This window comes from Crinia signifera, chromosome 7 (assembly GCF_055691185.1).
Source record: "Crinia signifera chromosome 7, ASM5569118v1, whole genome shotgun sequence".
Classification (NCBI taxonomy): Eukaryota; Metazoa; Chordata; class Amphibia; order Anura; family Myobatrachidae; genus Crinia; species Crinia signifera.
Window position 1 is genome coordinate 64,582,383 of NC_139223.1, and position 23,749 is coordinate 64,606,131.

General features: G+C 45.1%; 1 protein-coding gene across 1 annotated transcript in view; it reads right to left on the reverse strand.

Annotated features, from left to right (window-relative positions):
* The window catches only part of DNAH3 (dynein axonemal heavy chain 3), a 399,027-nt gene that overhangs the window by 257,327 nt on the left and 117,951 nt on the right, over window positions 1-23,749 (reverse strand). The window contains exons 10-15 of the mRNA XM_083153252.1: window positions 22,297-22,476; window positions 19,949-20,085; window positions 15,723-15,828; window positions 11,220-11,398; window positions 5,563-5,747; window positions 3,436-3,559 (exon numbers count right to left, since the gene is read on the reverse strand). Of these exons, the coding sequence (XP_083009378.1) occupies window positions 3,436-3,559; window positions 5,563-5,747; window positions 11,220-11,398; window positions 15,723-15,828; window positions 19,949-20,085; window positions 22,297-22,476 (911 nt within the window). The remainder of the gene's footprint in view (window positions 1-3,435; window positions 3,560-5,562; window positions 5,748-11,219; window positions 11,399-15,722; window positions 15,829-19,948; window positions 20,086-22,296; window positions 22,477-23,749) is intronic.

The following is a 23,749-nucleotide window of genomic DNA, read 5'->3' on the forward strand; positions in this document are numbered from 1 at the left end:
CGCGTTTCACCTGTACACAGGCTTCGTCAGGAAGTATTTGCAGATACTTCCTGATGAAGCCTGTGTACAGGTGAAACGCGTAGAAGGGACTTACAGAGGAATCGGGCTCCCTACTGTCTATCAAGTATCGCAGTGGGAGTTAAGTCTGCCGGCAGACATTTTTCGATTTTTGTGGTTAGTAAGTATCTGGATTGAAGGTATTACCCTTTTCATCTCTCCAAAGACCCTAATACCAGCTGTAATATAGCGGTTATCTAAACATTGCAGGACTTGTTTACCCAGGTGGGAATCATTCTGGACTTTTGCTATATCAACTACCTTGATATAAGACACTGAATCAGGCCCAAAGGAATTTTATGTTTTGTGTTTGTTTGTCTGGTTAGTGTATACCGGTATTAGGAGACACTCCTTAGCTATTTTACTCAATTTTGACTGTGTATAATATATCATTCTTATCCATATCATCCCGTATGTGTATTATAAATAAAAACACTATTTTTATTTTTACCCAATAGTGGTCACGTTTATTTGTTGATTAGCAGTGGAATTTGCGCACAGTTATCCCATCTTCCTTCTTGCTCATTTCTCCTATAGGTGTTTGTGTAGTACACCTGAGGATAGGTTGCAGCAACCCCATAATATACTGCAGGTACAGCGCAGTCTCATACTTTTCCTTTCTTGACCTATGTTTTCCTGATCACCTAAGCTGGCCATACACTAGACCAACTTTCATATAACCATCCAGCTGGCTTTTTGGGGTGTCACTTTGTAGAGTTGGGCACATGGACCCCCATTTAGTGTACCACTTTGCACGGTATGCTTCGGGATTGTTTTCCATTCCCCATTATAGTCCACGGGAATAGCAAAATATTGAATAAATTAAGAGATTGAAAAAATGTGGAAAACACGTCAACTCTATCTTGTGTCAACCTTTGCTGTGCCGGATCTTCAATGAGCACAATTATATATTTAAATGTGATAAAGTAAATGAAAGACTGAATAAAAACTGAATTCCAGAATAATAAAATACCGTTTAAGACTGAAGGTACGTTAGATCTACTTTGCCGAAACAGGTCAAATAAAACCCTCCATTAAATTGCCCTCAGGAAGATTTTAGCACTGCTGACACTGAAGAGCACTGGAATTCCCTGACATGTCACTGCTAATTGTGTACTACATATATGTCTTCTATCACATGAATCATACTTTTGTACTGACACTACGTGCTACATTTGCATCCATTTCTGATTCAGGGTGTCTGTAAATGAATCCAGATTATCATGTAGTTTAATTTGACCTCAGTAGCGGACCCTACAAGTTCTTTTTCCAAACTTTAAGTTTGTATGCTGGCAACCAAGTGGGCCTGGGCAATCTTAACATATAGTTACAGCTGCTCTGTGCCCCACGATTCTAAGGCAGGCTGGCTAATTTTTCCAGAGAGGACAGCCAGCTTGGTGAAGCAGGAGTCAAGTCTGGCGGGCATGATGTGTTTAGGGGACTAGGCTTTAGGATGCCGTACATTGGGTTTGGCACTTGTGTCATCATGGTAATGCTCCCGCTGCACAGTGCCAATATCACAGGCATTGCACAGCAGGGATTGGGGCAACAATGACATGATTCTGCATGAATGGGGTGTATGTGTAGGGGGGTAGGCTTATTTGGGAGGGTGGGCACCTGCTCCCTGGTTTGATGCCTCTGGAACATCTTGGGAGGCAGAGAAAGAATGCTGCCTGGAGTGATCCACCAATCAAAGGCCCTTATTCTGATCGGTGCGGATATTCCCGCATGCGGACGGACCGCCGATGTTGATCGTCTGCGCATGTGCAGAGGTCACTCTGCGCATGTGCAGGCGATTTCGCCGCACGGATTCTTTATACGCCGCACAGGGGGCGTAGAGGGGCGTGAGGGGCTACTTATCCTCATTACCCTATGCATACGCCCCCCGTTTCATGGGCGTTCCCATGCAAACGCGGGGCGTATGCATGGTAATGAGGCCGTGACGCGTGGGTACGGGCGGGCATCTGACATCGCCGGATGTCAGCTGCCCGCCCCCATACATGTTTTCACACGGACAAGTGTCCGTGTGGTCTTGTGTTGCGGGACCTGGTGGAGCGTGCGGCCCTGCATTCGATGTTCGGCGACCATCGAATGCAGGGGCAGCTCCCAAGACGGAGGAGGCGTATCCCCGTCCAATTTCATGCGGATCGCCACATATCCGCGTACGGACGGCAGGTGGCGATCCGTATGGAAGGCGGGGATTCGCCTGCACGGTTGCGGCCGCATATTCTGATCGGGCCGCACCGATCAGAATAAGGGCCAAAGTGTTGACAGCCATTCACTATATAGAAGCATCTGGAGAGGCCTCACAATAGGTGTCAACTTTTTTCTTTTGTTTATTCCTGTTTATGGTTGGATAGGGTCCCCAGTACATTGCTTTGCCCAGGGCCTATATGGAGGAATATAATCTTGGACTGCACACCTTAATAACACACACAGTTAGAGGTGCTATCATGCTGGGACTTGTAGTCAGAGCTAGATTGGGGTGGAAAACCTGTCCGGAAAATTTCTGAAAGCAGCCCTCATGGAGGGGATGCAGTTAATTTGCCGGCGGTCGGGATCCCGGCGGTCGGAATCCCGACACTGGAATCCCGACCGCCGAAATCCCGAAACTTTCTCCCTCCGTGGGTGTCCACGACACCCATAGAGCGTAGCGAGGCACCGGGCCCGCTGTGTGGCGAGCGCAGCGAGCCCGCAAGGGGGGGCGATCCATGTCACCCCCTTGTCGGGATTACGGCGGTCGGGATTCCAGTGTCGGGATTCCGACCGCCGGCAAATCGTATCGGATCCTCATGGAGGAGGGGTCTGTTGAGAGGGTTGGGTCTGTTGAAGGGCTGGGATCCCTACTCATGAGCCTGACTGAGTTTGAAACAGTTGGAGTCCTCCTTGTGTCTTTTCCTGCAGTTGTGTCTGCGACATTATGCTAATCCCACTATAATGCCCTTACCTGCAGTCATGGGCATATTGGGAATTTAAAATGGCCCTGGAAAATTTTCCAAAAAGTTGCCCCTTTACAAGCCCACACCGCCCAACTGCCCCACTGTATCGCCTAACACACCCACTGCAGTGTGTCAACCTCTACCCTCTTATAACCACTGGCGGCACTGCAACCACACCAGCCCACCAGGAATCTCCCCTGAGACTGGGAGTTACCAATCCACCACTGGAACTAGTGATGGTAGGAAGGCGTAATGTGTACATCTTTCCAGGAGAAAGACCTTGCCCCCTCCACAGATTCTACCCCGCTACTCTAGACTTATTTTCCATCACAATACTCCCCTGACCATCTTTCTTGGATCCTAGGGCTGTTTGGAGTGCACCCATGCAGTATACTGTGGAATAATGAGTGGAGACTGCTTGGGAGTCTTATATATTTACCTCTTGCGTAGATCATCTTCAGCTTGGTCTCTCCTGGCCATTAAACGGTTATTATTGACTTCAAACACTGTTTCTATCTGTTCAGGCCAATGAAAAACAGCGCTGTTCAGCTTTATATCATCATCTGCAAAGAAAAAACAAAATACAGTCGTGGGGGAAATGTACTAAGATGGGAGTGCTGTTGAAGATGGCATGTTGCCCATAGCAACCAATTAGATTGTACGGTACTTGTTTCCTAGCACGGCCACACCGATTCTAATCTTGTGCATCGCAGGATAAAAAATCGGGTCGGTCGCATCGCATGCGTGCTAAAAAATCGTATGCGATGCTCCCGACGCGATGCCCCCGATTTCCCATAGGGAACAATGTTAAATGCCTCAATTTACCCAATTCAACAGGGAACAATGTGAAATGGTCCATAAACCCCCCAAAACACCCCTGAACATAAAAATGTCCTCCCAAAAGTACTATACGCCACCCCGCGATCAACGTGAACCCGAAGCGTGGCGAGCGGTACGCGTCCTCCGACCTTTTCATGCCTTACTATCCACTAGGGCGTGGAGTGAGAACAGAATAGTGTGGCGAGCGCAGCGAGCCACCGAGCCCGAAGCGTGGCGAGCGGCCGCGGATACCTGTGAAGGCCGCGAAGGGACGCGTTTACCTGTGAAGGTATCCGCGTCCCCTCGCGGGGCTCGCTGCACTCGCCACGCTTCGGGCTCGGTGGCTCGCTGCGCTTGCCACACTATTCTATTCTCACTCCACGCCCTAGTGGATAGTAGGGCATGAAAAGGTCGGAGGACGCGTACCGCCGCCCCTCGCGGGCTCGCTGCGCTCGCCACGCTTCAGGTTCACGTTGATTGCGGGGTGGCGTCAACTACTTTTGGGGGGACATTCCACTGCTCTGTGGGTTTTTGGGGGGTTTCTGGCCCATTTACCATTGTTCCCTATGCTGATTTGGGTAAATTGATCCATTTAACATTGTTTCCTATGGGAAATCGGGTCATCGCAGGTAAATTGAGGCATTTAACATTGTTCCCTATGGGGAAATCGGGGGCATCGCGTCTGGACCATTTTACCATTTTTAGGTGCACACGACGCGACCGACCCGATTTTTCACTGTTTTCAATGCATTTCAATGTAAAAATCGGGGGCATCGCGTCGGTCGCGTCGCAGGGCACTAAAATTACCCCCGATGGCCAAGATTTGTGGCCGTGCTAGGAAACAAGTACCGATTGTACTTCTTATTAATCCCCTTCTAGAAAATAGTACATATAATCTAATTGGTTGCTATGGGCAACATCCCATCTTCAATAGAACTCCCATCTTAGTAAATTTCAGGAGTTCCATCCAGCAGAGGTCCATATGGGTTGCATCATTATTGATATGCTATCAGCTTATATGTTTTTATAATGTCAATATTCTTTGATTTATGTCAAGAAATCTTGGAGGTAATTCAGTGCCCTAGGTCTACAAGCATTAGGTCGACACCACTAGGTCAACATGCATAAATGTCGATATAGGGTTAGGTCAACATGGTCATTAGGTCGACACAAGCATTAGGACACCATGGGGAAGGTTGACAGTCAAAAGGTCAACATGGAGAAGGTTGACAGTCAAAGGGTTGACATGGGGTTTTTCACTTTTTTTTAGCCGACAGGTGGTATTTCATGCCCTACCATCCACTAGAGCATGGTGGGAGAATAAAATAGTGTGCCGAGTGTAGCGTAGCGAGGCACCGTGCGCGAAGCATGGCGAGCGCAGTGAAGAAAACTGACCCCACTGGTTTTAAAATCCATTTAATTAATTGAATCCATTGAATTACGCCTTCAATGCTGTCGGAAACAGCAGCATTGAATAGGCGGCCGACGCTATTTCCCACAGCGGAATTGAATACCCCTCTTCGTCACTTTCTTTTTATATTTTGCTAAAATAAATGTCACATTTTAGTCAAATATTCTATTTATGTCTTAGGGCGGTATTCAAAGAGTATAATAACATCACCAGTATACTGTATATCTCTAAATTATCTTTTGTGTCACCAAATGCTAGATCTGACTCCTATGATTTGGTGTAGAGGTTTTATTACGACATATAAAATACGAAGAGGACACTGGATATGTTACTTACATTGGAGAGTTGCATAATCCAGGAGAAACGCTAAACGACTCGCTGCTTCCGAAATCTCATCCTTCAACTTATAAACGGTGACCGTACTGGAGGTTTTGAGGAAATCAGTAATAGTAACCAGATCTGCCGTGGTCGCGGGAACCTCACTGACTCTGTCTGCTATTTTGCTGTATTTAGTACAAATACTGGATGGAAAAAGTAATAAAAGAAAAAATATAAGCTTGTAGTGCAGACACAGTACAACACAACAGCATGCACAAAAGTCTATCCGGTTCATAGATCTACAGTGTCTAGATAGATAGTCAGTAGGTTGACAGCAAAAGGTCGATATGTAATTGGTCAACAGGATCAAAAGGTCAACATTTACATGTTCGACATTTAAGGTCAAAAGGTCGGCATGGTCAAAAAGTCAAAGGTCAACATGATTTTTTCGCAATTGGTTTCATTTTTTTTACTATCCATGTCGGCATAGAGGGAGAATATAATAGTGTGCCGAGTGTAGCGAGGGTCCATGTTGGCATTGACACACCAATGCAAACGCCGCCACCCAGCACAGCCCACACAGTGATCCAGTGACTTTGCCTCCAGCCCCTGTTGTTGTTCTGGACTATAACCTCCACCCACCCGCCCCACAGGCAAACCCCTTTCCCCCACCAACACGCTCATCTGCCTACATAAGACATAAGCCTGCTGGCTTATGGTTAAAGGGTTCTGCTGACCCCTTACACCCGAAAGGGCTTATCACTGGCAGCATCCACACCACCCAAACCTGTATGAGACATAAGCCTGTTAGGCTTATGGTAGAAAGGGGCCTGCTGGCACCCCAATTCCCCCACGGGGCTCATTCAAGGCTCTCACCATTTACCTTATTTGCATATGTACATTTGTTTGCAACTTTATTAATAAAAGCATTTTGACTTCACACAATTAGCATCTTGTCACTCATTTTCACATACAAAGGAGAGCGCTTAACTATAACTTTTGATTAATACTATTTTTGAGCACGGACCACTCAGTTAAGCTGCCTCACATACAAAAGGTTTATAGCGCTGTAACCACCCCAATTGTTTATTGACACACCAATGTTAAAACCTCATGTCAACCTTTTTAAGGTTGACCTTTTGATTATCGACCTTCTGACCATGTCGACCTTATGGCCACGTGGACCTTTTGGCCATGTCGACTTATGGCATGTTGACCTTTTGCTGTCAACCTACTGACTGTCTATCAATCAATCAATCAATCCACAATCGCACAAAAGATCCTAGGCTGCAACTATATTCATTTAATTTAAACTCATACAATCTAGGGGTCTGCACCAGACACTTTTCTGGTTTTGTGTTTTGGTTTTGGATGTGGATCTCCCTTCGGGTTTTGGACCTTTCGAGTTTTGGTTTTGTGGCAAAAGCCAAAACCAGCATCGTGCGGAACGGTCAGCGATGCATACATTCGCCCTGCTATCATTTACAGTATATAGCAGCGCCGATGCACGCTGGCTTCTTAATACATGGGGAGAAACGGTATCAGTGCACATAACGTGCGCTGATACCCCTTCTCCCCCATAACGACCGGTCATACATCTGCCCCATTATGTGACTATCTAAAAATAAAAAAAACACTGTTTACAGTGTTTCACCCTCACAAAATAAAAACCTGTAACAATAGGGGGCTGCTTATTTTGTGAGTCCCAGGACCCACAATTTCTGATGGCAGCCCTGTTGACAGGTGTGAGATAATGTCACTGCCTCTTTGTAGTAGCTGGCAAAGATGACGAGGAGGAGCTGATGAAGAGGATGCTCATAGTAGGCTGAGCTGATGAAGATTGGAGTATAGGGGCAGGGGTGAGATTAGGTCACAGCGCCGTAGCATCGTTGGTTTGTTTGGACCCCCACATAACAAGCTGATAATGCTCCAAAGAGCACATAATGCAGAGAAAAAAGGTGCAAGATGAAATTGTCCGGGCAGTCCCAATCACCCTTATGTTGTTTAAATGCCCAGTTTAATAAACCCATCATTTCAGTGACAGGTGATCCCCCTGGAAAAAGCTTGCCAAGTTATCCGATTCATAGCTAGCTACAATTATACCACCTGCATATTTGATTACTTTTCACAGCAGCATTGCTGGACCTATAACACGGACTTGCACAGTAGCACGGGGCAACACTGCTGGACTTATATGGCAGACTTATATTGCAGCACCGATGGACTTAAATGGCAGACTGGGTAGCACCCCTGGACTGCTATGGGACACTGAGCAGCACCCCTGGAATTGTACGGCATACATGATGGCACCCCTGAAATTATACACAACACATGGCGAGACCCCTGGAATTATACACGACACATGGTGGCGCCCCAGAAATTAAATGGCACAAATGGCGGCACCCCTGAGAATATACGACACACATGGCGGCCGAGATTCATATATTTATGAGTGTTATCAGTAGCTCTTGTATGTACACTGGCAGCTTCTGTACTGCGTTGGCTTTTTTTTTTTTTGCATTACATTAGCTTTCATTTCTCTACATAATAAACATTAACGATAATAATACTTATATGCGGATGATACTCAAATCTATCTATCAACCCCAGAGTTTTCACCAATGGTTTTGGGCCGAGTCTCTGAATGTCTCTCTGCCATCTCATCTTGGATGTCTTCTCGCCAACTCAAACTCAATATTTCCAAAACGGAATTACTTATATTCCCGCCAACTAAGAACAGTTACCATCCTCAGATCTCCATCACTGTTGACAACTCAACAATCTACCCTACCCCACAAGCTCGTTGCTTAGGGGGTCATCCTCGACTCTGATCTGTCCTTTGTTCCCCACATTCAATCTGACTCCAAATCATGTTACATGCATCTAAAAAACATATCCAAAATAGGACCGTATCTCACACAAGACACTACTAAATCTCTTATCCATGCACTCATTATATCTTACCATATTCAATATAAAACACTTCTACTCGCATATAAAGCTATTAACCATACTGCACCAGCATATATCTCTCTACTTATCACAAAATATCTCCCATCTCGACCACTCCGCCCTGCACAAGATCTGCGTCTCTCTTTTCCACGGATCACTAGCTCCCATTCACTATTACAGGACTTTCATCGTGCTGCTCCCACCCTATGGAATACCCTTCCACGCACAATAAGACTCTCCGCTAGTCTCCAAACTTTCAAGAGTTCCCTGAAAAGTCACCTCTTCAGTCAAGCCTATCATGTTTAAGTTCTACATCCATAATATATGTATTATATAGCTTCCCTTCTGGACTTGTAACTTGGTGGGACTGCTATGATATTACTGGTGCCTGTCCTTGTGTTTCCCTCCTATATCCCTATACAGATGGAGCCGGGCTCCCTCTTGCTGACAAATCACCAGAACGTCACCGCTGGTGATCTGCCAGCAGCCCGGCTCTCCATCTGACTGAGACGCGCGTGCATCTCATGCGCATGCGCGTCTCAGTTTCCGTGCGGCGGGACGATGGGAACCTGTCCGTCTCCGCTTCAGGGAGGACAGGGTTAGGGGGGGGGGGGGTGCGGGGAGGCGGTGGGGACCCCGGGTGAGCGCCGACAAGCCAGCGGGGACCGGGGGGAAGCTGTCGGAAGGGGACGTGCGCGCATCTCGTGCGCGCTCGTCCCCTTTCGCAGATACAGATGGTCGGTGGCGGGGGATGGGGGCTGGCGTCGCCATCGCCATCCCCTGCAAAGAAGAGACCCGCTCCATCTGTACATTGTAAGCTTGCAGCAGGGCCCTATTACCTCCAAGTCTGTCTGTTGTTACCCAGTTTGTCTTATCACTGTCTACTATTGTAAAGCGTAACGGAATCTGCTGCGCTATATAAGAAACTGTAAATAAATAAATAAATAAATAAATAATAATAATAATAATAATAATAATAGTGAGTGGTTTCTACATACACATAATGTGTGCATAGATTTAAAGAATGATTTTCAGACATTGGAAATTAATACCAAAATCATGCACTATAGGAATAGATATCAATTTTCTTCTGTACAACATCTGAAGTATTCAAATGAGTATTCAAATGAGGGTCTGATCTGCACGGCTCTATAAATAAACATTATGACTTCAGCAAAATGTTGTATCTTTAGGCGATTTCTCAGAAAATGCAGCTTGGGTTTCATGATCCTGCCTTGGCCCAGGTATATTTAGACATTTAAATGCACACTGTTTGAATTTGAACATATCAACACATTCCTACAAACAATGCAGTAGCATATCTCCCAACTGCCCCGATTTTCACAAGACTTCCTGTTTTTGGGAATGGTCCTGTGCCCCACCCAGGGCCAGCAGTGTCCCGAGGTGGGGGAGTTGGGGGCCATAGCGTAGCTAGCTGGCACAGTGCCCGGAGCAAGGCCCCCCTCCTCCTATCACTGTACCTTTTTTTTCCGCGGGACAGAGTCATGGAGACTGGGTAGGGACCATAGAGGGAGTGTGTCCTGACTCCGGCGCTGCCTGGCCGTGGCTCACATAGCCGATATTGTGTGAGCCACAGCCGGTCGCTACAGCAATCAGGACTCAGAACAGAGGAAAGCAGGCGGGTGGCAGACAGGGCAGGGATGCCATTTGTGGTGCACAACTCCGGCGCCCTATGAACTTTCAGCGCCCGGAGCTCGTGCTCCGCCGACTCCACCCTCACTATGCCCCTGGTTGGGAGTCCCCCCTGCAACCCGCTGCTATGCCAAGCAGAGCAGCTATGAAAAGATGCTGCGTGCCCAGTTTATCACATGTACAAGGACTCCTGGGTAGGTGCTTTAAAAAATGGTGCTAAAAAGCGCCTGTGATGTGCCACTGATGGCTGCACATACAATTTATCTTATGTGCAACATGTTCAACCTCAGACTCTGACCTGATAATCACGGGTCAGAGTGGATGTCAACAGTGGCGTAACTATGAATTGGGCGCCCCCCCGCCGTTAATGGGGGGCGCCCCCCGCCGCACCCCCCGCCCGCAGCCTTACCTGTCTTGCTGGTCCCGGTCCGGCTCCCTTGCTGGCTTCATTCTTCTGCTAGTGAGATGGACCAACACAAAATGTCCGCCCCCATACAGCAGACAGTTTCAGAGAACTGTCTGCTATATGGGGCGGACATTTTATTGTGGTCCGTCTCACTAGCAGAAGAATGACCACCAGTGAAGTCAGGTAAGGCTGCGGGCGGTGGATAGGCGGACTGGAGGGGGCTAACTATAGCACCACAGCCCCCGGCGCCCACACATACACAGCGCCCCCCCCCGGGGCTGCGGTGCTATAGTTACGCCTCTGGATGTCAAACACATGCGATTTGGCCCAATTCCACCTGATTTCTCTGCCCAATCCCTCGGAATCTAGTGAAATCAGCCCAAATTCCACTCGTGTATGTGGGGCTTTACCCTCCGTTGCAGCAACCTGAGTCTTATGATCCCTGCTAGTGTAGGGATCATGAGAGTCAGGTGATCAAATGGTTCCTCAGTGGAAAAATATATTTTAAAAACAATTACAGTTCAAAAGTCTGATTGGTTGCTCTCTGCATGGGACCATCCAATGGCAAGCTACAATTTCCTGACTTGCTACGAGTTTTCATCCTAGCAGTGTCTACTGTTGCCTACTAGCAGTCTTTAGCAGTCTCCCAATTAAATCGGCTCACCTCTTATTTAGTTCTCTGTTTTCATCCACTTCAAACTGAATGAGACGATCTTTTAGTTTTTCGGCTCTAAAACACAGGTCTTCATTCAGACGTAAGGCATCCAGACAGAACATAGCCAATGGGACCGTCACATGCATAGAGGCGATCTCTCCCCGCAGTTGTGATAGGTTACTAATTTGCTGTGCAAAATAAATTAATAAGACTCTCGAGTAAGTTCTAAAGTACTGTAGATCAAAACTAGTGAAATAAGCAAAACTGGGGAAATAAGTAATTAAAAAAAAAAGAAAATGATAACGTAATAAGCCTAGAGAAATGGCCTTGCAATACAATTATGCAAATGATTGATCAAGCAGTTGAACAATTTAAATATTTTTGGCACATATAAAGTTATAGTCTAAATGGAAATAAAAATATGGAATAGCCTTAGATTAAATAATGAATTTGGACGTATTTAGCAATGAGTGAGATTGACGTACCCAGTGTTCTGTATGTATTATTAACAATACTTACAGCCAGAAATGGGCAGTATATTGTTACAATTAAAACACACTTATAAAGCAAGAGCGGGTTATAATAACAGAGAAAAAGGTGCGAGGGTCCTGCTCACACACTGTGGGGGAAATTTACTAAAGGAAATTTGTAAAAAATAGGTGTATTTGTATTTAGAAATACACTTATTTTTGACATTTACTATCCCGAAAAAAAGCAATTCTTATTCGTATTGATGTGCTATCAATACGAATACGAATTGCTGTATTTTCGGGATAGTAAATGTCAAAAATAAGTGTATTTCTAAATACAAATACACCTATTTTTTACAAATTTCCTTTAGTAAATTTCCCCCTTACTTTCTATGGCAGTGGTTCCAAAACTGAGGACCTTATTCTGGTCCACAAGCAACATTGTGAAATTCGCAGCGTTGCGCGTGGATGAAACCCCACCTGCCGCTCGCACGGCCACCCGCCCCTCCCCCCTGACTCAGTGAGTTCCCCCGCACAGCTGCAAATGGATGTGTAGCATACACATCCATTTACAGCCTTGGCTGCGGGGGCCAAATCATTCGATGGTCACCGACCATTAAAGGATTTTGAAGGTGCACGCAAACCTGAAGGTACATATACACTGTACAATTGCTGGGTGCGATGAGATGCGCGCTCCCGTCACACATCTCATCACACAGCTTAAAAAGTAGGTGTTGCACATATTTTTTGTACTAGATCTCATCTCATTGTATCCCATTGTATTGCAAAACCTATGCAATGCGATGCAATCTAGTCCAAATGGTATACCATCATCAGACCATGTATGGGCACCTTCAGACAGTCTCTGGTGTCTTCGTTTTGCGTGCTCCCTGTATGGGAAGAGGGCGGGCAGCTGACATCCAGTGACGTCAGCTGCCTGCCACCGGCACCCACATCATTGCCTAATCTCCATGGGAACGCCCAGCGTTTTCATGGGAACAGCCTTGAAACACTGGGCGTTCCCATGGGCTCAGCCTGTCACCGCCGCCCTACGCCGTGCCCGCTTACACCCAGTGTCTGCACATGAGCATAAACATTGCTCCCACGTGCGAATGTGCGGGGGGGAGCGAATGGATCAGAATAAGGCCCTGTGTGTCTTGGGTTGGTGGTATGGGACCAATTCAAATTATTTGTGGTATACTCTCTCTCTCTCTCTCTCTCTATATATATATACATATATATATATATATATATATATATATATATATATATATATATATAAAGAAATGGAGCGCCTCTCGCTATTGCAGGGGATGGTGGAAGATTCGCCAGCCGGCATCCCCCGCCAGCCACCATAAGGGGACGCGCGCACGAGATGCGCGTGCGTCGCCTTACAACGGGGCTCCCCCCAGGTCCCCGCCGCCTCGCCGAGGGTCGCACAGGGTCCCCGCCTTCTTGCCGCCCCCCCCCCCTAACCCTGTCCGTCTCCCTGAAGCGGAGACGGACAGGGTTCCCGTCCCCCCGCCGAAGGGAAACTGAGACGCGCGTCTCAGTCAGATGGAGCGCCTCTGCCGGCGATCGCCAGCGGACAGATTCTGGCGATCCCGGAGCAATAGCGAGAGGCGCTCCATCTGTGTGTGTATATATATATATATATATATATATATATATATATATATATGGTATATTGTGATTATAACTAGTATAGTTTGATGGAGAATTATATCACGTAGTTGACTTAGAGCAGAAACATATTTCTTCTATTTTTTCTTGTGTAAATTAACATTTGTGTTTAATTAAATATATGTGTTATTAAATGGTCATTAGTGTATTTGCTCACTATTATTATCACTATCAGGGCACATCCTTTTACCATGCCCATACCATAAACATATAGGGCCTGATTCTGGTTTGCTTCCAAAAGCAAATTCTCTCTTTAATGGACACAACCAAGTGCACTGCAGGGGCAGTGAGCAGAGAGAGAGAGAGTTAGATTATGGGTGGGGTGTGATCAAAAACTCCCCCAATTCTAGCTCTCTCTGCACATGTTACATCTGCCCCCCTGCCGTGCACATGGTTTTGTACATTAGAGAGAGAATTTGCTTTTGCGAGTGAACCAGAATCAGGTCCATACTGTATACACACCTCCAATTTCTAAAACAAAAACTAAATCCTTATACACAGCTCACTCATTCACAGTACTGTACATTACAAAGGACTGGAGACGGAACAGGCAGCAATCATTAGCAGTTTTTATTCCCCCCCGGTAAAATCTGCCACTGTCTCTGACTAAGTGAAGCCAGATGAAGTCTGTGAGACTGTACTGGCTTCACTGTGACTGGCAGGGACTTCCTATTAGAAGTCCCACCTGCCAGTCACCCAAGGAAGTCCCATTGGGAGGTGTTCACCCTCTCCAAGACGCCTCGACATGGGATGCTGAGTGGTGGCCCATAAAACCAGGTCTCGTGAATTCACAGTACGAGGACAATAATGCGCATACGCTGGACCTGGGACCCTGAAAATTCCTCTGGGGTCTGCTACTAAAGCATCCCATAGAGGCTGGGGGTCAGAGCATGAGCAGTACGAAAGAAGCTATGGTATACAGCCATCATGCCATACTGTTCACTGGAAATTGTTGTCAGGTGCTGTGGGACTTTGGAGGGGTAGGTATAGTTATATGGGTGCAGAGTGTGGGATGTGGGCACCCCTGCACCCATATATATATATATATATATATATATATATACAAAGTCCAATAACGGAGGCACACAGGAGGTAAATTGCAAAAACTTGTGTATTCAGCAAATGATCAAGCGCTTTCGGGGCTCTCCCCCTTCCTCAGGATCAAGTTGTTCACTTGTCTGCACCGTTAAGGGCTGTGATCCTGAGGAAGGGGGAGAGCCCCGAAAGCGCTTGATCATTTGCTGAATACACAAGTTTTTGCAATTTACCTCCTGTGTGCCTCCGTTATTGGACTTTGTATACTTATGGATGGGAGTGCACCCAAGCTGTTATATATTTGACGGGGAGTGCCGGCAAACAAGGAACTGTATATATATATATATATATATATATATATATATATATATATATATATATATATAGCCACAAAGATGAGGACACTCACCGGTCTTTCTTCAAAAGGATTTTATTCCATATCACCACAACCAATAAAGTGCAAAGTGCATGACAGTGGGCCTAGGGCCAACGTTTCGGTCTGCCAACAGACCTTTTTCAAGGCCCCCACTATCTCCTCCTAAAGTGCACTTTAGGAGGAGATAGTGGGGGCCTTGAAAAAGGTCTGTTGGCAGACCGAAACGTTGGCCCTAGGCCCACTGTCATGCACTTTGCACTTTATTGGTTGTGGTGATATGGAATAAAATCCTTTTGAAGAAAGACCGGTGAGTGTCCTCATCTTTGTGGCTGTATTGGAGAACTGGACTTGTCTGGGACCCCTGAGCTGACACCCCGGCAGTTGCCACTTTTTGGAGGAGAGTGTGATCCCTACCCTTGGATATATATATATATATATATATATATATATACAGGGCTATTTTTCAGCAGGCGCCAGCAGGAACTGAGGCCCTTATTCTAGTTCATTCTTTCTGACAAAATATTTCTTAGATGGACAAAACCATGTGCACTGCAGGTGAGGCAGGTGTTACTTGTGCAGAGATAATTAGATTTGGGTGGGGTTTTACACCTGCCTCAGCTGCAGTGGACATGGTTTTGCCAATCTAAGAAATATTTTGTCAGAAAGAGTGAACTAGAATAATGGCCTCAGTTCCTGCTGGAGCCTGCTGAAAAATAGCCCTGTATATATATATATATATATATATATATATATATATATATATATATATATATATATATATATATATATATATATATATATATATATATATATATATTATATATACACCAATGTATGTAAGGAATACTCCAAGCCATAGAGCCTCATTCTGCTCCTCTTAACACATAAAAAGATAATTGCAACACACTTTAACATCACCTTACATACAAGATTTTCGTTTCTCATTACCTTAGTGAAGGCCTGCAGCGAATGCTTTTCCTTTAGAAACGTAATAATATCCTGCTGGGCTTTTTTGTTTAAAAGGTCACTGTATTTTTTATAAACATTTAAGTATCTAAAGGAGAAAGACACAAAGCTTTAGAAACGTCAGTAATACTGGAAATTAATGTTCCTTGCAATCTCAGTGCTTCAGTAATATACATTATGCTGTCTGATTAATATGGAGAACGAGAAACTTAAAGCAGTTCAACGACATGAAAGCTTTTGAAGATTGAAAAATGGAACTAAAGATTGATTCCGAGTTAGGAACAATTAAAAAGGAAAAAAAGATGCAATCTGCCTGTAAAAGCATGTTGCACTGCAGGTGGGCCAGATCTATTACATACAGGGTGTAAATATGAAGAAGAGGTAGTTCTAGCTTAATGCTAAATTTGCTGAATGCATAGTATTTATTTTCTACATGGAAAATTTGGATTTTCCCTCCCTGCATGCAAATAAATTTGTAACCCTGCATTGCAATATCACATCTCCCAACGGTCCCTATGTGGACTGGTTAGCGTTAGTCCTGATTTTTGAGACTGTCCCACCCAGTGCCATTAGTGTCCTGCAGTGGTGGTGGGACAGTTGTGCGTCCCTCTGTCACAGCAGTCAGGAGGTAAGGGGGACAGGGGGCATGGTCAGGAGCTCTCAGTGCTAAGGCCATCCCCCCACAGCAGCAAAACAGAGCATGGCCCTCGTGATCGGGGAAATTCCGGCAAAGCCACCATTTCCCTAAGGTCATGTCCCCTTTCCAGGAATGGGCAGGAGTCACAACTATGATTACATAAATGCTGGGCAGTATGCTATATGGTTTGTTCCTGGAGAAAACTGCTCTTTGCTTGCTTGTTTGGATTTACTCCTAACTTTCAATCAAGCATCGCTACAGAAGTGCTTGTTGCACCCATTTGTCACCCGTCGAGGGGTGACAAATGGGTGGGATTAATCCATCCCACACCGTTGTTGAAGCCGTTGGCAGACTAGTGTCCTTTAAGCTGCTGTGACAAACTACAAACCTCCCTCCACTGAGACTGAACACAGACCCTCCAATATTCAGAAAAAAATCATTACCATATGCCCTTAAATAACTAAAATATCCCCACAACTCCCCCAGTAGTATCCAGAAACACCCAGAAATTGCTACAACCCCACCCCAGAGAGCACCCACTTCTGTTACTATTACAAATGTCGCAATGGATAGAGCTAGGTGCCCACCTTAGATGAAAATATACAACATTGGGTACTCTGTGAATAACAAAGATTGTTTGTGCAATAGTATAGAGGAGGACTGCTGCCCCTTCTCTGGAGCCAACACTAGAGCTAGGTATAATGGAAATATGAGGAAAAATGACTTCCCAGTAAGGATAGTGGCGAAGTGCAATAGCCTTCCAACTTGTGGCTAATTGGTGGCATGCCAGTGGCATAAGGAAATGTTGGATGCCATATCGTGGCCCTTTGGAGGTGTTTGAGGTGCATGATGGCCAGTCATCATTTTTCTCTTTGTGGCCCATTTATTAAGGATCTCGTTTACAATGCGATCTGGTTGGAATATTACCGCCCATGATTGCATTGTAGTATGCAATCCTATCGCAGGGATGTATCATCCCTCACGCGCAGGAACAGGGCTCATAAAAAGGAGCCCGTCCCTGCTTTGTGCTCAACAGTGTGCTGTAAGGTCTGCGCATGCATGGTCAGTGCTGACCCACGCCACCCCGCTGACCGCACTGCCCCAGCAGCGGTCTGTAGCACACAAGGGAGTATTCAATGTGGTTTTTCACGATGTGCAGCGAATCCTGTTTAGAATTCGCTGCACATTCGCCCACCCTGTCACCCTATTCAATACCGCAGGGGCTCGCTGCCCCTGACGGCGAATTTTAACTGCAGGGAGCCGGGGGATGGCGGCAGGCAGGGAGATGTAAGCCTCTCAGCCTGCCCCAGAATTTGTGCGGGAGAAGGAGGGCTCCCGGGGACACAGGCAGCAGAAGTGGCCCCCCTGGGAGAGCTGGCAGGAGACATTGCTAGGGAGCTGCTTGCACTGGTCCCGCTTGTAATAAGCCGAGACCAATGTGAAGTAAATATATGATTATTTAATGAGCGGCTCATTAAATATATATTAATGTGCTTCAAGCACATGAATAAAAATAGCATGCCCCTTCACGGAAAAAAAAAATCTGATTTTTTGACACCAAAATAACCACCTTTATTTTAAAAGATCACTTACCTGTTCACCTTAAAAAGATGTCGAATGCAAAATGGTGAATCATGGCAAAAATCAGGGAGAAAGCAGTTCTCCATCCTATCATTGAATACACTCTCGGCGAATCCCAGTGAAAACCCAATTGAAATACACCAGCGAATTGTAACGAGCATGAAAAGGAGAACTGGCCGGCATTCACTGTTCGCTTTCGGCAAACAGTGAACATTGAATAGGGTGAATCACATATTCAGTGAAAAAGATTCACCGCAAGGAGTGAAAAAAAAAAACGGTGAATCGGGAGCATTGAATACTGGCCACAGACTACATAACCTAGAATTGATTTGAGTGCCCCAACAAAAAAAGTATTCTTTTCTGTTTCTAAACACTACAATGGGCTACTGCCATCTCAGAAAAGAGGTAGCCCAGGGACCCGAAGTGATGCTCCATGATGTTAATACATCTGGCTGTTTTGCATCCCCCAATGGGCCAGTGGCGGTGCAGGAGGGATCGCAGCAGGGATCGGAGATTTCTGCTGCAGTCCCCTCTTACATATGTTCAGATGATACTTAATATTTGCGTCTAACCCCCGAAAATGTGTGTTTTTGGGGATTTAGCCACAAATATTAAATTATAAATGGGCCCCTATATCACTAGGTCACCATTTCTCCACCTAGACTCCTGGGTGAACATACAGATTCAGGTCATCTGGACACAGTAACAGGTAAGAGATATTCTGATTACCTCAGTAAAACATGTTATTGTCAGAGCGACCAATAAATGTACTGCTTTTAGGTGTATGCAGAAATACTGGACAGCTTTATTTTACACTGCAACTTAGTCTGTAGTTTCGGCACACCTCTCCCCGTGTTAGACCCCTCTGCATATTCTACAGTTGCCTTACCTGCAGTGCAATATGGTTTGTCCAGATGCTTCATTACTTGCTTATTTTGTTATAGCCCCCTCTCTAAATCAGTGCCAATGGACCTGATTCAGAGTTTATAACTGATCAGCAAAGTAGCAGGTTGAGCGATTATCGATTGACTTCGTATGTGTACCTTACGCATTGTGCAAGCCAAAATAACAAGAAAAATTGCATATGGATTGTAAACGCAATGTGCCTGGAGGTTGACTGACAGGACGTCGGCGTTTGCTTGTGTGGAAACCTGCAGTTTTCTGGGATTGTCATAAAAAAATGCAGATATGCCCAAGCATTTTAAGGGAGGGTCTGTGACATCAGCTCTGGCTTCCATCAGCCTGTCTCAGTTGCAGATTTGTGGAAGGGTCAAACTTACTCAAATTTGCGCAGACTGGAAAAATCATTAAATCGTTCATGAATTGCATATGGATTTGCGAGTGGAAAATAGTGATCCATTCGCAATTCTCTTCCAAATGTATGTATTATATTACAATATTTAGCATTCAATGATTATTGTGAATCTTCTATTTTATATGATTCAGTCAAATTTCCATTTTAATATTAATTTGCCTGAATTGCATTTCAGGAGCATGTGGGGTGGTCTGTGACATAATGTAGATATATAATGTGTAATATTATAAATTTTACAGATAATATAAGGCACTGATTACCAGAATCTGAACCAGTGTTGTGTTTGGAAGTCACTGGTATGTAATATGTATTGTATGGTGGTCATTTGGGATGTTTTGTGTTCTGGCAGTCAGAATTCCTGCATTCACTATACTGATGCCAGCATCCCGCCTGCCTTCAGAACACCAGCTCCGGAACAGCTCAAACCATCAAAATGCCGACATGGGGATGCTGAATGGTGAGCATGCAGGAAGAGAAAGGAGGGGTGGTTGGGTTTAGGCATTTAGAAGGTGGGTTACGGTAAGGCTTAGTAAGGATGCAATGTGTGGCGGGATGCATTGGCAAAGTTTAGTGCTTCTTGCCCAATGTATGCAAACAAAAGGGATCAATGACCAATAGTTTATGTTCAAGAGGTTGACTGGAAACATTTTGGAGGTTTCAGAAATGGAAACTTACTTCTGTGGACCAATTATATTCATGTTAAAAATTTCCCGTGTTTTGTTGATGTACTCATAAACTAAGGATTCCTCCTGTTTGACAGAGCTGAGAGTACGGTTATCCATCTGGAAGTCTGGAAAGAGGTCAACTTCCACCTGTAGGTAAAGATTAAATCTTGCTAAATCAAATGCTGTCATTAGTTGTATTTAGGATATTTTATTCAACACTGTACATCCACATTATATTGCAATAGTACTGAGACATAGCTTTCAACTTAATGCATTTTAAGGTGTACTGTATTAAAATGTGGGGTAGTTGTGTAATCGCACGTTGCCCGGCAACGCTATGTTTTCAGCGTTGCCTAAGCTATGCTGTCAGCATAGCCCAATGGCTGCCTAGCGTAGTTAGCGTAGTTAGCGTAGTGACTCTGCGACAGCCCAACGGCCACCCAGCCCAAAGCGTGGCGAGCGGCCGCAGGATACATGTAAAGTAATCCGCGGCCACTCGCCACGCTTCGGGCTCAGTGGCTCACTGCACTCGCCACACTTTAGAAAATCAACTCCACGCCAACGTGGATAGTGGGGGTATGAACAAGTTGGGAGGACTCACGGGGTGCGCTACGCTTGCCGCGCTTCGGGCTGGCGTGGATAAAGGGGGTGTTTCAGGAACACATTCACACATATATATATATATTATATTTGGTATCCTGATGACGAAGTTATCCAAATAAACTTTGAAACGTTGATTGCATCTCCGCCTTGAGAGCCTTCTTTTGTAGAGAGTGCCGCCCTACCCGCTTCACTACTATTGGACCCCCCTGCTGGGAGAATCCAGGTTATGGCACCCCAAGTGAGTTCTATCTAAGGTGTGCTCACCCAAACCGTGATTGTATAATATATATATATATATATATATATATATGGTATAAGTACAAGTGCTGATAAGTAATTATTTCCAGCTAGATAATCACTAGTGTTACCACTTAGTGCAATAAGTCCACCAAAGTCAATGTAGAGGACTGTAGCTACTCAATCTAGTGCTTGCACGAATGCCCAGGGTCCAAAAGAGGCACAAATTGATCTAGAACAAAGAAGGTGAGAGAGGGCGTCTGACGAAGTCCTAGTGACGAAACGCGTTAGGACATGGCCTGTGACGCTCGCTCCGACTACCCTCTGTCTATCACGGCTCCCAGCCGGCGCTTGTTCTCTCATCGCCTCCTGCCTCTCTCAGCGCAACCCAGCGTGTGATAGCCGCAGTGTCTTGGAGATACTACTACGACCGCAGTGGACCCGTGAGCAGCCTTTGCCTGGTTTATTTGTTTATGCCTTGTGGTAACCAGCCCAGAGTTTATTCATTTGGTACGAGCAAATGTCTTCATTTATCAATGTGATTGTCAGATCCAATAAAAAAATCTTTTAATGCAACATGAAGCGCCCTTTCTCACCTTCTTTGTTATATATATATATATATATATATATATATATATATATATATATCACACAAAGAAGTATGTTGGCACTCATAAGCTTTTTCAAGTCTGCAGGGGTAAGTGAAGTCTTTGTAATATTATCCTCATCCGGATCGTATGGCACCGAAGTCCTCAACACTACCAAAGTGAGTGCCGGGAATCTCAATCTCTCAATCTCTCTCTCTCTCTCTCTCTCTCTCTCTCTCTCTCTCTCTCTCTCTCTATATATATATATATATATAAAACATTCTGCATCTGAGATGCATATGGGATGTGATAAATTTGCCCCAGCTCACAATGCAATAACTGGATACCCTGAAATTATACTGTGCATGTGCCGCCACCGTATAGTGTTACCCTCACACCCACCTTGCATCAAAACTTATGCTTGCCAGCCCAGGCATCAGAGAGTCTATCCTTCAGTCCACGGCCCTCTGGTCCACTTGCGACCAGATGACTGAAGGAGAGACTAACCGATCCCAGGACCCCTAGGTGCAGGTATGTTTTTTTTTTTTACGTGATTAGATTGCCTGTCTAAGGTGCAGAGAAGAAGTCATGGAGCCTGAGTGGTAACTCTGCTTAACCCCATCTCCAGTATTTTCACAGATGATCCGATGATGTGTCCTTGGACACGGCAGTGGACCACAGAAGCACGGGGGAGGTGTCTACCGAAATAGCTTAAGATTAATCAATGCAGTCTCGTGAAGCGGTTGTTCTATTGCAGTGCAATTAAGATGTACACTGAAGCACAAAAGACACTTGGAGTAGCTGAGTTGCTGAGGACCTTGCATGCCAAGAATGGATGTGTGGTGCCACTGCAGTAATTGTGTATGAGGACACCTCTGTAGGTGGCACTTCTGCACCCCCTTGTGTATCTTATACACTGTTTATGACATACTTTTGGAAGTCCTTCAGCACTTTTGATGATCTCATGAAAGCAGCGTTTTATCAGAGTCCAGCATTCCTCCAGAACTGGATCATAACATATTTTGGGTTCTTCAACTCTAAGCTTGATAATAAGAATTTGTGGGGTAAAGAATTTCATCTCATCATATGTGTCTCCAAAATCATTCCCATCCTGGTAAAAAAGAAATTGTTATTGAAATATAGTTTCTATAGTTAGACGAATGTCATCACTTGTACTTGGACAGGTTATTATAAGCTTTAACACTAATAAAATAGAAAGAAATATAAGATAAATATGGTACTTATATGTTAGTTGGGCGCTCACTAAGCTATTTGCTTCGTTTTATGCGTCCCCTCGCCGGGCTCGCTACGCTCGCCACGCTTTGGGCTCGGTGGCTCGCTGCGCGCACCACACTATGTAAAGTCAACTCCATGCCGACATGGATAGTGGGGGTATGAGCGTACTAACTATAGTGGGCGCCCAACTAACATATAAGTACCATAAATACTGTATATGGGCAATTATTATTCATCCTGAAGTGTTTGATAATTGCATCTAATAAGTATTCCCTCTTGTGCTAAGCTTGGATCCATTCATTATACAGTGAGAAAGACCTTTCAGTTCTCCACGTAACACTTGTTTTATGTTAAGTCCTATCAGTTTCCTTTTGGACAAATTCAATACACTGCATGATGTCAGTCAATGAATGCAAAGTTTATTTTTATGTAACTTCAAAAATGAAAATCTATACAGAGAACGAAAAAGAAACTATTCTATGAAGGCGAGAAAGCATCCACTGTGCGGAGTGATGGATTCGGCACTGCTGGGAGTACCGATGGTGCACAGCAGGTGCCCGCTGAATGCAGAGTTATTTATCTGTGTATAACATTTCTAACTGATAAAAAGAAGCAAACCACTCTGAGCAAAAATGAATCTTCAAAAATATGTCCATCCCAAAATATAGAACCCAAAGTACAGTATTAACACGGGCATGCCATAAAGTGACATTGTTTTGTGTAAAATGTGCAAATTAGCTCGGCATGTGCACACAAGAAAAGCACGCAACTACTTCCATATGCAGATGGGGGTGAGACAGGACAAGGGAGGGACGGGGCATCCAACGCAAGCCTGTTACAATAATTGCGTGCTGAGATGCATGAGTCATATGACTTGTGGATACCTGAAGGGCCAGGCTGCTACAAATGTGCACTGATGATGATAATGACAGTGAGGATTGCAGCAGCACGAGCTAGCATTTTCTGATTGGCTGATTGGGGACTTATTTCTGAAGTTTTTTTCATTGATCCCATCAATGGGCTTAATTCAGACCTAATCAGGGCATAATTTTTCTCAAACTGGGCAAAAGCATGCTGCACTGCAGTTGAGGTAAATGTAACGTGCAGATAGAGTTAGATTTGGGTGGTGCGTGCTCAAACTGAAATCT